Source organism: Triturus cristatus, chromosome 3_2, assembly GCF_964204655.1.
Source record: "Triturus cristatus chromosome 3_2, aTriCri1.1, whole genome shotgun sequence".
In the NCBI taxonomy this organism is placed as follows: domain Eukaryota; kingdom Metazoa; phylum Chordata; class Amphibia; order Caudata; family Salamandridae; genus Triturus; species Triturus cristatus.
Window position 1 is genome coordinate 775,261,872 of NC_140584.1, and position 17,562 is coordinate 775,279,433.

The following is a 17,562-nucleotide window of genomic DNA, read 5'->3' on the forward strand; positions in this document are numbered from 1 at the left end:
GTGGTGGGCACATATAATTTTGCCCGCCATCCTAATCGGGCCCCAAGTCCGAACGTAGAAATCTTCAACGCAGTTTTGACCCAAGGCGATCTGATAATGACGATCCCTTCTCAGACACCTCCTGCAGCCTTGCCACTTTTAACTTTACCATTTCAGGCACTTTTTCACAGAATTTCTTCTAAGTCCAAAGGTAATTACTGACTGAGCCCAATTTACTTCTTGTATTCGAACTGATCTCCATCGTGGTCGGCCATATTTTCAACTTTGACCTGGTCTTGTGCGACTAGTTGTCCGCAGTTGGCTTTTTGATCTGTTAGGTACTAATTTTTACCCCAAACTTTAAAAATTCATATCTCCGGTTCTACTGATTGGTTTATTGTCATTTTGGTGTCAAATAATTTCTTTAAATTTACTCTATTTCTCTAAATGGGTTTGGGATTTTACTTGAGTTTTCACTTTATTGCTGTTTGTGTGCTGCATACATACTTTACACATTGTCTCTAAGTTAAGGCTGACTGCTTTTAATGCTAAACTCCCAGGGTTAAGCACAGGTTAATTTACTGACTTTCTGTGGCTTACCCTGCAAGGGAGTGTGGCTGTTGCTTGCCCAGGGCTCACACCCCAGTCAACCAATAACCCACTTTCTCACATTGGTGTTCAGCTGTGTGAATCAGGACTTGAGTTTGTGCGGTACCTTACAGTAATGTGTGTTACACAAAAATCCCAGATAAATAATTTGACATCAGAATGACCCCTTTTTAAATTCTTCCTTAGTTTTCTGTTGAGTATTTTCTCTCTTTTCTACATTTATGTACCCCTACCTTCTTTTTTTGCACCATGGTGATGGAGTTTTGCAACTTTGATGATCTCAGGAGGGCTGCACTGCTGAAACTCTGCAAACAGAGGGGGCTGAAAGTAGGCAGGAATGCTACAAAACTGGATATTCAGGTAGCCCTCAGAGCCTCTGAGGAGGTGCAGAGGTGAAAGGCAGCTTCAAGAGAGGATGATGGGGATGAACATGAGGCATAGGCATAGGGAGCACTAACCGAGGATTAGGAGAGAGAGAACTATCCTGGGGTCCCGAGCTGCCAGGAGAGCCCATCCGGACCCTAACAGATGACGAGGATACCCAGGATGGAGCAGGGAGTAGTGTATCTGCCAGGTTCCTGACCCCAGACGAGTTAGCGGACAGGAAAGAGGAGAGGAAGCTGGCCGAGTTAAAACTAGAGAAGGAGGCGGGTGAAAGAACCTTGTAAGAAAAGAGGCTGGACATGCAGAACAGGAGGATGGTCCATGAGCTCAGCCTCAAGGAGCTGGACATGACAGCAAAGTAGATGAGTCCAGTAATAATGGTGGCAGTGTACCAGCAGTTTCCACAGAAGAGGTAAGAGTCTGCATAACCAAGGATCTGGTACCCAGCTATGATAAATGGTTCTCAGCATATGAGGTATCTCTGAGGGTACTCAAGGTTCCAGAGGAGTACTGGACAGGAATTTGGAATTTGGAATTTGGAAAGGTATTTCTAAAGCGCAGACGGTCGCTCCGGAAGGAGCATCATGGCGCTATGAGTCCTGATTCCAAGTCACAGAGTGAAGAGAGGGAGGCTAGATGGCAGCTTTGGACCAGTCGTCGGGAAGCTTGAAGATCCAGGTTTTTAGAAGCTTCCGGAATGGCTTCTCGACTGTTTGGAGCCTGAGATGCCTTGGCATATTATTCCAGGCTTTAATGGCTAAGGTGCTTAGAGTTTTGCCGCCTTTGGATTTCAGGTTGAATTTAGACAGGGTCATGAGGTTATCTTGTGAAGATCTAAGGGAGCGGCACGGAGTATAATGGGGGAAGCGTTTAGTCAGGTAGGAAGGACCGGATTTGTTGAAGGCTCGGAAGGCTACAATGAGAATTTTGAAGAGGATTCTCTTATGCAGGGAGAGCCAGTGTAAGGCCTTAAGGGCTGCGGAGATGGAAGATTTTCGTGGAAGTTTTAAGACAAGCCGGGCGGCAGTGTGCAATACACTTTGTAGTTTGGCGAGGGTGGACTTTTTGGTCCCTGCCATGAGTCCGTTGCAGTAGTCCACACGGGAGAGAATGAGGGCTACCGCCACCGTTTTTCTTGAGTCAAGCGGGAGGAAATCAAAGAATTTCCTTAAGGACTTTATTATGCCGAAGCATTTACCTGCTGTGGTCGAGGCATGGAGATCGAAGGAGAGCTCGGAGTCGAAGAGAACCCCTAGGTTCCTGGCTGATGAAACAGTTTGTGGTGGGGCAGCAGAGTTGTCCGGCCACCACAGGGCAGGGCAGAAGGAAGCATTTTTTCCGATGGGAAGAATCTCGGGTTTTATTCGAGTTGCAGCGCAGGTGATTGGTGTCCATCCATTGGAAGACTGCTGTAAGGCAGTGTTTCAGGTTGAGCTCAGCCGTGTTGGAATTGTCATCAAGAGGAATGATCAACTGAGTATCGTCGGCATAAGAGGTGACGGTTATGCCGAACGATTCTATGAGGGTAAGGAGAGGGATAAGATAGATATTGAAGAGGAGGGGACTCAGAATGGAACCCTGAGGGACACCACAAAACACCTTTTTCTCCTTGGAATGATAGGGGCCAAGGGTGACGGTTTGGTACCTGTCACTGAGGAAAGAACTAATCCAGGAAAGGGCAGAGTTGGTGACACCGATATCTAAGAGTCTATTGATCAGAATGGAATGAGAAATGGTGTCGAAAGCTGCCGTGAGGTCGAGAAGGATCAAGATAGCCTTCTTCCTTTGATCTTGAAGGATTTTGATGGTATCGGTCAGTTCGATCAGGGCCGTCTCAGTGGAATGTTTCGACCGGAAGCCGGATTGCTGGGGGTGAAGTAAGTTATGTGAATCCAGGAAGGTCTTGAGCTCCTTGTGGACCAACTGTTCCGTTATTTTACCTAGTGCGGGTAAGAGGGTGATCGGGCGGAGGTTAGTCAGGTCGGAGGGGGGTTTGTTCGACTTTTTCATGAGCGGCTTGACCACCCCTTTTTTCCAAGAGCGGGGAACAGAACCGGATGAGAGGGATTGGTTGATTATAGCATTGATGGAGGGGTTGACATCATCGATGATGAGGTGAAGAATCTTAGGTGGACAGGGGTCAGAGGGGGAGCCAGATTTGCAGGCGAGGATCGCTTCTCTGGTCTGGGACAAGGTGACAGGAGTAAAGCTTTTGAGACTATTGATAGGCTGGTTGAATTGGTCCGGGTCCAGGGGTGAAGGAACAGGGGGAGGGGGGGGAAAATTTTTGTGAATGGAGGTGATTTTGTCATCAAAGTAGTCGGAGATTTTATCACAGAATTCTTGAGATGGAGGGATTTCCAGTTGAAGAGCTTTAGGTTTGGTAAAGGATTTAACTATTGCAAAAAGGGTTTTTTGCTTTAGACTAGCATCCTTAATGGCGTTGACGTAGTAAGTTTTTTTAGCTGATTTAATGGATGCAAGATAGATTTTCCTCTGTAGGATGTAATTCCTGCGATCGCCGTTGTCGTAGGTTCTACGCCATCTCCGTTCTGCTTTTCTGCAAAGGAGGTGAGCGGCAGTTAGGTCCGGCGTGAACCAAGGGGCCTTGTATTTAGCTGTTTTCGAGGCCCTGTCCAGTTTGTGGGGAGGGCAACGACTCGAAATTTCGTGAGTGAGCCAATTGTTGAGACCTATAGCGTCTCTGTCTATGTCACCCGAGGGGGAAGGGGCATTAGATGGGGAAAGAGGATGAAGAATGAGGTTTTTCTGGACAGTATTCCAGTTGATGGGGTGGGTGAGATGGCGCATACGTTTATTGCAAATAGGGGTATGGCAGCTGGAAATATGAAAGGGGATTAGACAATGATCAGTCCAGATTTGAGGTATGGGGGATAGGGAGGAGAGGGACGGAAAGTTTGAACAGATGCCGTCCAGAGTGTGACCAAGGGAGTGTGTGGGAAGTTTGACGCTTTGTTGTAGTTTGAAGATGTCCAACGACTGCAGAAAGTTTCTGGTATGCGGGTCTGCTGTGGATTCGAGATGTATGTTGAAGTCTCCCAGGAGGGTAAAGTGTGGGTAGCGAAGAAGGAAGCTTCCAAGAGCGTCGTCTAACGAGTCCAAAAATTTCGTTGCATTACCAGGTGGACGATAGATAAGGCCACCGGTGAAGGAGAGCATTTGGCTAAGGTTTATGCAAAATCCTATGCCTTCTGCGTCGGTGAGGGGATCAAGGCAGAAGGTGTGAAAGTTAAAGGTGTTCCTAAGGATAATTGCGACACCTCCTCCTCTGCCTTTCTGTCTATCCTGCCTATGGAAGGAGTAGCCCGGGGGGAGGGCGGTGGCAATGTCTGGGTTACTATCTTCAGTGAGCTTGTGGAGGAACATGCCCACTGTGGGGCAAGGGGGAGACCTACTCCTTACACTTGAGGTAGGGGATCAGAGGAAGTATGCCCACATGAAGGCAATTTTTCTTTCTAAATTTGAGCTGACTCCTGAGAAATACAGTGATAGGTCCAGGGACAGCCACAAACTCCCAAACCAGTCCTGGTTGTACTTTTTAGACTATTCAAGTAAGGCACTGAAGGGGTGGATGAGGGTTAGCCAAGGTGATGATTTTGTTGAGTTGTACAGCATAATTCTGAGGAGCACATGCTTAATACCTGTTTTACAGAGCTGCACCAACACCTGGTAGATAGCAAGCTTGCCCACCCCAGGTAGCTTGCAGAAGAGACGAATCTCAGGGTCATCACCAGAGTGTCCAAGAAAGTACCTGAAGGTGACCCCGAGGAGGGGGGGTTCAGTTCCCCCCACCAGAGTGAGGGGGAGGTCGAGGGATACACAGAAAAGTCTCAGACTAACGGGGAAGGAAAGGGTTCTCAAGCCCCTTCTGAGAAGGAGGGATGTTCTGGAGGGCGAATGTTGCATTGATATTATCAGTGGTGTCATGGAAGATGTCATGAATGAATGAGTGATGTCATTTGTGGGGTAATTAGCAGTGCATGGCAAGGGCGTGAGTTATAGTTATCTTAGGGCATGAGTTGCTAACTTTAACTGGTGAATTTCAGTGGTTTTGTATGTTTAAATGTTATGATGTCACTGAAATTCTCACCTAACTATAACGTTACTTTAACCATTGCTTTTTTCATTTTTTTAAAGGAAAGTAATATTTTGTTACCATGCATAAAGCCAACTCCCGCCACGCATGGCCTTGGGCTGTGCGTGGCAGGGGATTGGCCACAGGGCCTGGCCCCAGGCCTGTGGGCAAGCACTTTGGTGAACTCACCTTGCAGGCAGCCAATCCCGCTGCACGCATCATTTGGGCATGCACAGCGTAGAGTTGGCCACAATCAGTAAGGTAAGTGTTGGACTTTGGACTGTTCCCATTCGAGTGTAAGCAACAATATGGAAAGTGTTGGACTCCAGAGGCGTTAGATTTACTATTTCTACTCCAATCCAAACATCATTAGGGAAATTGTTGGACTTTGGAGGAGGAGTTACATTTACTATTCTCTCGCGAGTCAAAGCAACAGTAGGTAAAGTGTTGGACTCTGGAGGGGTTACATTTACTATTCCCACTCTAGTCTACGCAATAGTAGGGAAAGTGTTGAACTTTAGAGGAGCTTGATTTACTATCCCCATTCCTATGTAAAAAACAGTACGGAAAATGTTGGGATGTGGAGGGGTTAGATTTACTATTCACACTCCAGTCTAAGCAACAAAACAGAAAATGTAGGAGTTTGGAAGAACTACAAATAACTGTCCACCTCAAAATCATTTTGTGCAAAACATGCAAAATAACTGAAATAAAAAAATATATAAAATAAAACAAATTTAAATACAATTTACGTCCCTACTACAAAAAACAGGAAATACCAAAAACCATTAATTACATAATAAATACATTTATTACAAAATATGACTTTAACAAACACAGCAATTTTAAACAAAAAAAATACATTTTACCAACAGTGTTAAAAAAGCATTTAACATTAAATTATTAAATAAACAAATATTGTGCGTAATATTTCCAAACATGAGTATATACATAAGGTGCCGATTCCGATCCTGTAAAACCCGGGTACAAATGGTCGTACGGAGCGTTTTCTCCGTACGACTCGTACCCGGGAATTCCACCGTACAAACCAGCAAGTACGATTCGTACAGAAATACCATTTCCGTACGAATCGTAAAAAACACCGTACGGCTAAGAAATACATACAATTCCGATCCTGGACAGCGCGTACGCGACATCCGCATGGAGTCAGGCAGCGTTTTACGGACCAGCAAGTACGATTCGTACCCACAGCACTCCGCACGGCTATATTTTTACGGGAGCCAAAAAGTGCCGGAAAAGCTAAGTGCCCCGCGATGCACGAGGAAAAGGGGGCCCGGTACGCGGCGTACACGCCATCACCCACATCGTACGGGTCATCATGTACGGTGCGTACCCCAACATTGCATATGTACGGACCGTACCCCCCGTATGTATGGACCGTACCCCCCACATGTACGTGCCGTACCCCCAGCCTTGTATGTACGCGCCGTACCCCCAGCCCCGTATGTACGCGCCGTACCCCCAGCCCCGTATGTACGCACCGTACCCCCAGCCCCGTATGTACACGCCATACCCCCAGCCCCATATGTACACGCCGTACCCCCAGCCCCGTATGTACGCGCCGTACCCCCAGCCCCGTATGTATGCGCCGTACCCCCAGCCCCGTATGTACGCGCCGTACCCCCAGCGCGTACATACGGGGCTGGTGTGGGGGTACGGCGCGTACATACGGGGCTGGGGGTATGGCGCGTACATACACGGGTGGGGTGGGGGGGCCGTACAACTCGTACCCCAGGCACAAGTGTACCCGGGGTAGGGGTCGTACACAGTTCACTTTGTACGGGACGTTTTCCATATGCTTGTGAATTCGGAACGCCGGTACGGATCGTACTTGTGCGCTCGGACTTCAGCTTTACGACTCATACGTAAAACTGTCCGGGGACGTCTCGTAGACTTTTCCCGAGGCGATTCGTCTGGGCCCGATTCACAGAACTAACTTAAGACAAAATCCTAAACTTACTACCATTTTGGTATTCACAGAAGGAGTCCTAAAGTTAGGACTCCTAACTTCTGTGAATACCGAAATGAGTAAGTGCCTTCTGTGAATACCAAAATGAGTAAGTGCCTTCTGTGAATACCAAAATGGTAGTAAGTTTAGGATTTTGTCTTAAGTTAGTTCTGTGATTCGGGCCCTATGTATTTTTCCCGTACGAATCGTACTTCACCGTTTGTACGGTACTTGTACGATTCGTAAGTAAAAAAATACGGATACGAGTCGTACGGGAAAAAAAAATACAGGATCGGGATCGGCCCCAAATAATGATTAATTAATCAATCAAAATTATTAGCAATTAACTAAAAAATACGATATTCTTAATACCTTCTCAACCTATTCCCCTACAAAACAAACAACCCAGTACTAAAATATACATTACTACTTAAAATGTGCTATTTTAAAAATATTATATGCTTTTCATGAATTAATAGTACAACTACATAATACAACAATTTACAAAATTAATCATAAAGTACATATTTAATCAGGAATTAAAAAATGATTTGAATGAAAATAACATTGTTTGTACTTTAATTAACTCCCTTACCATTCCCTTACAAAAACAACTCACTATTGAAATCTAAATTACCAACAAGAATAAGATAATTTAAAAAAAAAATACTGTAACATTTTAAAAATAATCCAACAATTAAAAATCAAATAATTTAAATAATTAATGATCAATTACATAATTAACAATAACATTTTTATCAGGATTCATATAAGATTATCCTGAATTTAAAAAACTTTCCACCGTATTCCACAGCAAAAACCTACAACCCAACCCGCTCCTACTATAAAAATAATAATCAATAATCAAAGGTTAAAAAATTAATTACACATTAAAAATAATAAATTAAATTTAAATAAATGAGATAACACTTAAACAATTAAAGTAATTATTAATCAATTAAATGTTTAATTTACAATACAGAATCCCCTACCAATAAAATAAAATAAATATAATTTAAATTTCTTCCCATTCTTTTCCTCCTACAAACCTAAATCTGTTACTATATTATAATTTTAAAAATAACAAAATAATAACATTATACATGTAAATTACAAACTATAGTACAAAAATTAATAACAAAGAAAGATATTCTTGACAGCGATATTTTGTGACAGAATATTTCAGTGCTAACAATATTTTTGACACAATATGTATGCAATATTAAAAACAAAATATTGTGTCCAAACACCCACAATGTAAATCTTGAGGCATTGTATCTTTGTTAAATCAGTGAATGTGGTGTGGAGCCACCAAGTCCCAAGGTAAATGAAAGTCTGCTTGCCTAACAGTTAGCTTCTCACGCACCTTTTAGCTGTGGCAGCTGCCACCCACTGAACTGCATGATATGCCTGTCACACTTGGGCTTTCTGGACTGGAGATCTTTAATGCGCGAAGCAGACCGTCATCTGGATTGGTTCAATTACTCCTTGATTGCCATCTGTGACTCTCTATTAGTTGCACAATCTCCACGGTGGACCAAATAATTTTCCTTGGAGATAACTAATCTTCTGCAATTTTCTCTAGCAATCTCGCTGCCAAGCATACACACATACATATAACCAATCTTGAAAGAGCCAAATGTTGAGAAAACCACTTTATGTCTCCAAGTTTAATAATGAAAAGTGTGGTTTTCCTTGGATACTCCATCTGTCCTTCTGGGTGAACCCTGTAAACCTATAATGGTTATGGGTTTACCCCAAACACCCACCACAGGGCTAACTATTGGTTTCCTTGAGTTATGTAATTTACACTCCATAGATAAATTACTGTTGCTTGTTGGCTAGTTTCACAACAGCTTCTTGCTATACTGCAGTGACACTACTACTGCCAAATTATATTACATTTTAGTTCAGTCAGATAAAAACACCTTAATTGTATTGCTTTTTAGTTGTTCAGATGAAATAAAATAAAAGGTACAATCCATCAGTTTTAAAAACGTGCATACTGTTCTTTTAGGTGAACAGTGCAAATAAAAAGATTGTTACCTTCAGTAACTATCTTTCTGATGAATACTCTTATCTACCTTCAAATTCGCAAGGCATCGGACTGAATCCAGAAGCTTCTGGGATGTTTGGCTCCTGTATGGGGCACTGGCTTGATTTTTTTGCTTTGAAAGTGGCTCGTGGTGGCTTCGCTGAAGCCATGTGGAACCCATCATGGCATAATGACTTCAGTTTGCATCTGTTTTTTGTGTACCTTCGATGCACACAGATGGAACAACATCAATCAGCTACAGTGTAAAACTCAGATTGGAACCTTCCTAAAACTTTTCTGGTACAGCCATCCATTGTGCGTACTCTCAGGTGCCCATCCATAAGATTGGAAGGTGGGTGGAATTGGTAAGAAATCTACAAGTAGGTGGAGTACGCACCAGAAATATCGTTACCAAAAGTTATCACTTTATCTTTTTGATGGATGCCTCTACCTTCAGGCTCCTCACCTGTCGAATAGATACCCAAGCAGTACCTTTCCAGGAGGTCTGATGATGGATGGTTTGAGGAATTCTTGCAGCGCAGATTTGGAGAAGGGTCTGTCCCTGTGCACCTCAGTCCAAACAGTAGTGTTTAGCAAACATTTGCAGGGATGCCCAAATTGCTGCCTTACAGATCTGTGTGTTGGGAGAACAACTCTTGCAAAAAGCAGAAGATAATGACTTGGTCCTTGTGGAGTGGACCCAAATTCCTTCAGGTGATTCACTTTTGGCAAAGGCATAGCACATGTTGCTGCTGAGAATGATCTGCCAGCAACATCTGCGTGTGAACTGCTTTGCCCTTCCTACTGCCACAATAGCCAACAATGAACTGTTGTCTGATCTGAAGTTCCTAATGGTGTCTATGTGATGGAGTCACTCCCTCTTACTTAATGTGATGGGGTGAGGGATTGGAAGTTCAAAGGGGGAGGATTGATGCAGGTGGAAGTGAGTAACCACCTTGGGAAGTAAAGCAGCCCTGATTTGCAACACCAGTTTGCCGGGGAAAAGTTCTTGAATGGCAGATAGACACTAAGATCTTGCAACTCACTGGCTCGTCTCACTCAAGTAATGGAAAACCAATAAAACTGTTTTTATTTAACATTCCTATCAGTACAGCACCATTTTTATATAATCTCCCTTGCCCTCTTCCCCTCCACCCCCAATCTCTTCTTCTCCTGATAGGAAGACAAAGCAGGGGATTGCGTTCCACCTCTAGTAAAACGTGTCTCCCAAAGTTTTTCTCCATGATTCCTGGGTGGAGCAGAACTGCTGAGTCTGACCATTTTATGAGGAAGTGAAAAAGCATCCCTGAGGAGAGCTCTGACATTCAGAGAGCCCGCCAGGTGAAGCCTATTAACCAGATCACAGACAGTGTACCAAAGACCACAGCCTTAGCGCCTCCGGACAAAGGAATTGAGACCCTTCTCCCGCTTGCTAGTTCACATACCACATTGTGCTCTTATTGTCCATCAAGATCTGGATGGACTGGCTGCGGATGTAAGGAAGATCTTAAGATCATTTTAAGTTCACTCAGCTTTAACAGGTTTATTTGAAGAACCTGCTCTTCTGTAGACCAGAGGCCCCTATTCTCCAGATCCTCCTGATGGGCTCCTCACCGAAGAGTTAAGGCATCCAACACTCCCATGGCCACTTCTGGAGAGGGACATAAGGATATCCCAAGGGGAAGGTCCTCCTAATCCCCCACTAGATCACATCTGCAGCAGGATTCCGGAAGACCACCATGATGTTTGACATAACTACCCCCTCCATACTGAAACCATTGCTTGCAAAGTCGCCGCTACAGAGCCAACACGCATGCATGACCAGGAGAATACAGGAAGCTACCAGAGCTAGCAGGACTGAAACTCCAGCGCCTTCTCAAAAGGATGGGACTATTGCCTGGATGTCTTAAAACCTCTGAGGAAGAGGATGGGTGTTGATGAGAGTAATGTGCAGAACTGCCCCTATGAACAGGAGACACTGTGGGATCTCCAGGTGAAGTTTGAGCATGCTGATTTAAAAGCCCAGATCGAATAGCAGAGGTGCCATTGACTGCAGATGGCACATCATGATCTCTGATGACTCTGCTTTGATCCACCAGTTGTCCAGGTACAGGGAAACAAAGATCCTTGACTATCTGAGATGTGCTTTAGCCATCACCATTACCTGAGGTGCTGACTTCTGTCTGAACTAAAGTATCATGAATTGGAAACACAAACTGCAGTTCCTTCGATGCGACAGCAGGGCCGAAACATGAAAGCATGTGTATGTATCCTGCTTATCTAATGACACATACCAGTCTCCCTCTTCCAATGCCAACAGGACCTGAGGTAGGGATCAGCATCTTGAATTGTTTCTGCCTTGGAATTTTTTTTTAGAACCCAGAGGTCTAGGGTTGGATGCAGCCTGCTATTCTTTATGAGAGCAAGAAATATTGTGAGTAGCAATTATACCACACCAATGAGTGAAAGGATGTAAGTTATGGAGGAGGAGGCCCTTAATGGGAACTACAAATGATGTGAAGAAAAGATGCTGAACATGGCGTAAAGGATAACCACCGGGTCTGAGCCGAAACTCTGGGTACAGCACTGTGGGCACCAAAGGCTGCTCAAACTGGACTAGTTTGGCAACTTGTCCAAGGAAGAATCCGCTGGTGGTGTTGCTTCAGAAGGCTTCAGAGGCACAAACTCAAGCTCATAGGATGAAGCTCTTTTAAGAGTTGTGGGGATGGGAGGGCACCAGGGTGATTTGCCTCTTGAGGAGCACTTTTTTTTGCCACCTATGTTTCCTTTGCCTGGTCAAAGTGAAAAAACTTCACAGGCCAGCACCATTAAAAGTTTTCCTTCCCTCTTCTTGTGCTGATGTGGACACTGAGGCAGGACTCGTATGACTAGGAATCCATGGACCGACCCCAGGCCAATAGTGATAGTTGAAGATCAACATCAATCTCTCGTAGTCTCTACAGGGTTGGAAACCTGAATGCTTCGAGGGAGACATGGAGACACTCTAGCACTGACCAAGTGCTGAAGTGTGAAAAGTTGCATAGGGAGAACTCTGGACCTTTCTCAAAAGTGCGCAAATAAGGAAACTGAGCAAATCTCCAAAGCTCCCACTTACCTTGGACTGGTCCTCTGACCAGTCTAAGGCCCTTTTGGACCTTGCCGTCTGCCGCGAGGCCCCACATCACTGCGCTCGTCCTCTCTCCCTCTCCGTCCACTCTCACTCACTTCTTTGCACTCTCGCTTTGACCTGTGCTTTGTACTCTGCCTTTTGCACTTTCATTGCTTCTGTGCCCATTTGTCTTTTGTGCCTGTTTGTCTTTTTGGCTCTTGTTCTCTGTTGTGTTTTTTCTGCTGTAGTGTCCCTTATATTTTGTGCCCATTTTGTGTGTTCTTTCCTACTCTTTAGTGCCCGTATTTATGCCCGTTTTGTTGCCTTAGACTCATTGCTTTTCTGCTTTTGCTCCTCTTGGCTCCCCCCGTTTCAGGAGGGAGCCAAGAGGAGCTACACGATCATGCAACAAGTGCGCCGCTGGCGCACCCAAGGCATGCCTAAGCTAAGCCCATCAGTACCTTTCCACTCCTGGACTGCGCCCAGAGCCACGGACGCTGGTGCTGGTTCACCCGACCGCCATCGCTACACTTCCTCCGAATTGCTAGCACTCAACATGGACAATGTCATGGTTACTGCCCCTGCTCTGCACCAAAGTGAACGGCAGGACCTTTCTTATGCACCCACTGACACTTTTTCTGCAGCATCCTTCCTATACTACCCTCCACACACACCTCACCTAAACCTGGTTCAGCCCGTCACCGTACTCTGCCTTTGCAGAGACCATCCATACTGGCTACAAGACCGTCCACTGTGACAGGCTCCACAAACCTGGAGTAGATCTTGTGTTTATCCACAGAGACACCATCACCTGCACAACTGCAGTGGACGAACCAACCACACTCATGGAACACCAGAGACACCATCACCTGCACAACTGCAGTGGACGAACCAACCACACTCATGGAACACTTGCACTTCCAACTACATGTCAGCCACTCCACACTACCTTCAGCAACCTCCTCACTGACTTCATTACTCCCATCGCCATTAGATTCAATGACTTCCATTTTTCTTAAATAATTTATTTTTATTGCCCAGAGAGATCAGCATATACAGATTACAATATACATCAATTGAATATGCATTAAATACCCAATTCTTTAAGTTACATATAAATAAATTAAGCAAACAAAATTGATAATATATGTTTCCTAAAAAAACAGTGGGGTAGGTTTAAGACCTAGTTAAATGAAATATTTGATAAGATTATCATTATAGGCAATACATACATATTTACTCAACATTCATCTCGATGACCCAACGGACTGCAATGGCATTGACCTCCTAGAGAGCCTCGGCAATATCCGACTCACACTGTTCGTAGAAGGGCTGACTCACATCGCCAGACACACCCTAAACCCAATCTTTGCTCCCAGCAACAAGATTACCTCCTGCCACCTTACTCCGCTCACTTAGATGGACTTGTCCATTGTACACTTCTACATCAACATACCCCACTCCAGCAAACAAAAAACAGCCATCAACTTCAGCTGCAACTGGAGCAACATAACAAAAGCAGACTGGACCCACACCCTCAGATCCAACTAGCCTACCTTCACAGGTGACCTACAGAATTACCTATCCGCTTTCAACAACTGGATCTCAGATTGCAGAAACACCCTGGCTCCCATGAAGAAGGTCAGGCATACAAGAACATGTGCGCAAGCATGCTGGTACACAGAAGACCAGAGAGACTCCAAGCACTATTGCAAATAATTAGAAAGAAAATGGAGAACCAGCTGAGGCACCACCTCTAGAGACGCCTACAAATCTGCACTCAAAAGGTACCACGCACAGATCAAAGTAGTCAGGATAGCTGCCCTCGTACTCAGACTAAAATCCTGCTCTAACTCTGGCAAAGAACTCTTCAACTTTGTCAACTAATTCACTAATCTTACAGCAGCTTCCAAAGCCATCATCCCCTCACAGGTCCTCTGCGAAACCTTCTCTGACTTTTTCCACAACAATATTCTCAAGATCTACACTGACTTTGCACCCCAATCCACGATGGAAGACATCATCGGAAAACCCCCCACCACCACCAGGACCACCCACCTTCTAACGAACTGGAGCCCTCTCACCATTGACAACACCAGCAGAAACATGCAGACAATCTATTCAGGGTCCCCGTCTAACCTCTGCCCTCACCACATGTACAACCTGGGAAACACACTGATCAGCTCCAACTTCACCACCATCATCAACTCCTCCATCATCAGTGGAAGCTTCTCAGGGAGTTGGAAACATGCAGAAATCACAGTCCTCATGAAGAAACCCTTGGCCAACCTAAAATATCTCTTCAACTACAGACTTATGTTGCTCCTCCTTTTCCCAGCCAAAGTCCTGGAGAAAGAGATGAACAGGCCTTCATTAAACAACATCACCTCCTGGACTCCACCCAGTCAGGGTTCTGCAACAACCACAGCATAGGAACTGCCCTCCTGGCAGCAACAAACAACATCTGGCCCATCATGGACAGAGGAGAAATGACCGCTCTCTAGGACTCAGGAATTCAAGGGGCTGCCCTGTGTTGGATTGCCTCTGCAACAGGACTCAGCGAGTCACTCTCCACTTTCCCCTCTGAACACAAGAAGCTCGACTACAAAGTCCCCCAGGGCTCCTCCCTCAGCCCAACCCTGCTTAACGTGTACATGGCACCGATCGCTTGCATCAAAAGAGCCCATGGCATCAACATTGTCTCCCATGCTGATGATACTAAAGTCCTACTCTCCCTCACTAACACTGAAAAGAGCACCAGAACCAATTTCACCTCCTGCATGTCCAACATGGCCAACTAGATATGAGAGAACTGCCTTAAACTAAACATGGACAAAACGGAGAGCCTGATTTTTGGAAACAAGAGATCCCCCTGGGACTCCTGATGGCCACTCCACTTAGGTTCCCCACCCACCCCCACAGACCATGCCAGAAACCTCTGCATCATCCTTGACAACAAACTAATGATGAACAAACAGGTAAACGGTGTGATCACAGCCTGCTGCCTCATCTTCAGAATGCTTTGCAAGATTTTTAAATGGCTCCTCACGCACACAAGACGCATGGCCACCTAGCAGCTCATACCAGCAGGCTCAACTACGGCAAAGTACTCTAGGTTGGCATCTCCAACCAGCTCATGCAAAGATTTCAGACCATCCAAAACACTGCCACCAAACTTATCCTAGACGTCCCCAGAAATGCTCACATCACTCCCTACTTCACTGAACTACACTGGATACCTGTCCAGAAACATTGCGTATTCAAGCTCCTATCCACGCCTACAAAGCTCTCCACAACACTGAACCAACACACCTCAACAATAGCAATAGACATCAACTCTACCAACCTTCTCTCTGCCTCGCACGAGTCCCCTGCATCCACAGAAGCAAGTCAGCAGGGAGCGATTTCTCCTTCATCTTCGTCAAGAACTGGATTGCACTTCCTTAACACATCAGGACTGCTACTCCAGTTCTCAATTTCTGCAAGAAACTGAAGACCTGGCTGTTCAACTAGGAGCACCGCCTGACCTAGTTTCCTGCTCCAGCACCTGGATACCCTCATGGGTGATAAGCTGCGCCATGCAAATCGATATAACATAACACAACACAACACAAAACAACACATCTCACCCTCATCTCTCACATCAGCTAAACCACAACTAACCCCCTTTTCAACCGTGTATTTCGGAAGACCAACTGAGAGCACAGTGCAGATCAGAGGGCTCTGCAACCCCGTTAGCAGAATGAAGCACAGACAAAAACATTATTAATGCGCTGTTATACTTTGCACCATTTACATACCGTCACTTCTCTAGCAAGTGTTATGGTTCATGATCTCAACCATTCAAAGTGCCTTTCCCTCCTCCCAACCCCGCTGAACCTCTACCTTTCCTCCACGTGCCCACCTGTACACACGGCAATGTTTTGCCCGTGGTTCCAAGACGAGGAAAATACTGCATGCATTGCATATGCCATTGTTTACTCTAATATAATTACAGTTCCTTAATATAGAGTGTGAAGTTGCTATGGAAATGAAATCACGTCAACATTGTACAATAAATGTTTGATATCAGCAATTACCATAATTGTGGCTTTAGTGAATGAAATGTTATGCTAACGATTTTAGTTTTCTTTGGGTTTGCTGCCATCGCGTGTTTATATTATGAAGTACAACACAACTCCATATGGCCTGGAATATCGGAGTGACCGATGCTTTGGGACTGTAAACCGTCAAGAGATGCGTTTTTTTGTGTGTTTGGAGGGTTTACGGGGCAACGTCGTCGTTGGTGGGGGTAGGAGACCTATTATGACATGTATCAGCAAGTATTTTAGAGTTTGTGTTGAAAACTGTAACGTGCACTGGCAAAGCCAATAGGTTTAGTCTTGTCAGAACTATGATGATTCTTTGGGTATACAAACCAAGGACGAAGCTATCGCGAGATACATTAATGTAATCTGTGGTGAACAGTTGGGTACAAGTGCTTTCATTCTGGTACGATGAGGTGTCTGTTCATTTTACCTTTGTCAACAAAGCTTATGTTGTATATTGTATTTTCAGGGCCTCAGGAAACAGCCGTTTAACCTGTCTTTGCATCCATTTGCTATGTTAACTGCTCCACAGGCTGCAAAACACATCTGGAAGCACGGTGAGTATTTGATTTGAGTTACCTACCTGTTCTACTCCAGTTACTAGCAAATTGCTGATTTATTGCACCTGTGGTCATAGCCCAATTGCACACAAGAGGGCAGGATCATTACAACATCAAATATGCAATACAAAGTTCACAGTTCAAAAAGTGAAAGGTTCCTGCCCAAATATAATCAAAATGAATCATAATCATAATTTAAAAATAGGATGAGAAATGCAAAACAAATTTAGAGTTAAAACGAAGTTCCTTGCTCCCACGGGAAGCAGGTATGACTCCCTTTTATCTTCGAAATGCTTGATATCCTCTGGGGAATGGGCCTCAGCGAGCCAGGAAGGATCACAGCATAGCTACTGTGCAGGAAGGGTGGAAGACAGTGGATAGAGGCTCCCCAGGTTCTGGCAGCAGTAGTGAGTAAAGCCTTCTCACCTAACAATGTGTCCCCAGACCTGGGGACACATTGAGGGCAGGCCAATTGTTTTGAGGGAGTACAGGTCAGTAGACCAGGAAGGTGCAGAGCAGGGTAGAGTAAGATGGGCATTAAAGCGTGTGGTGGGCGGAAAAGCATTAAAGCGTGTGGTGGGCGGAAAACGCCCATCACACGAGCAGGCTAAGTAATGGAGGACTCCTCTTTACCAGTAGACTTTCGAATTCTGTTTTCACTTTCTGTGGTATAATGACTAAGGAGAATATTCCAGTTCTCGTTTGCAAGATCCACAGTGTTCTCAGAAATCTA

At 45.0% G+C, this 17,562-nt stretch overlaps 1 protein-coding gene across 1 annotated transcript in view; it reads left to right on the forward strand.

Moving 5' to 3' along the window:
• C3_2H2orf80 (chromosome 3_2 C2orf80 homolog) overlaps positions 1-17,562 on the forward strand; it is a 330,996-nt gene that overhangs the window by 270,455 nt on the left and 42,979 nt on the right. Inside the window, exon 7 of the mRNA XM_085648844.1 lies at positions 16,739-16,826. Within this exon, the coding sequence (XP_085504970.1) occupies positions 16,739-16,826 (88 nt within the window). The remainder of the gene's footprint in view (positions 1-16,738; positions 16,827-17,562) is intronic.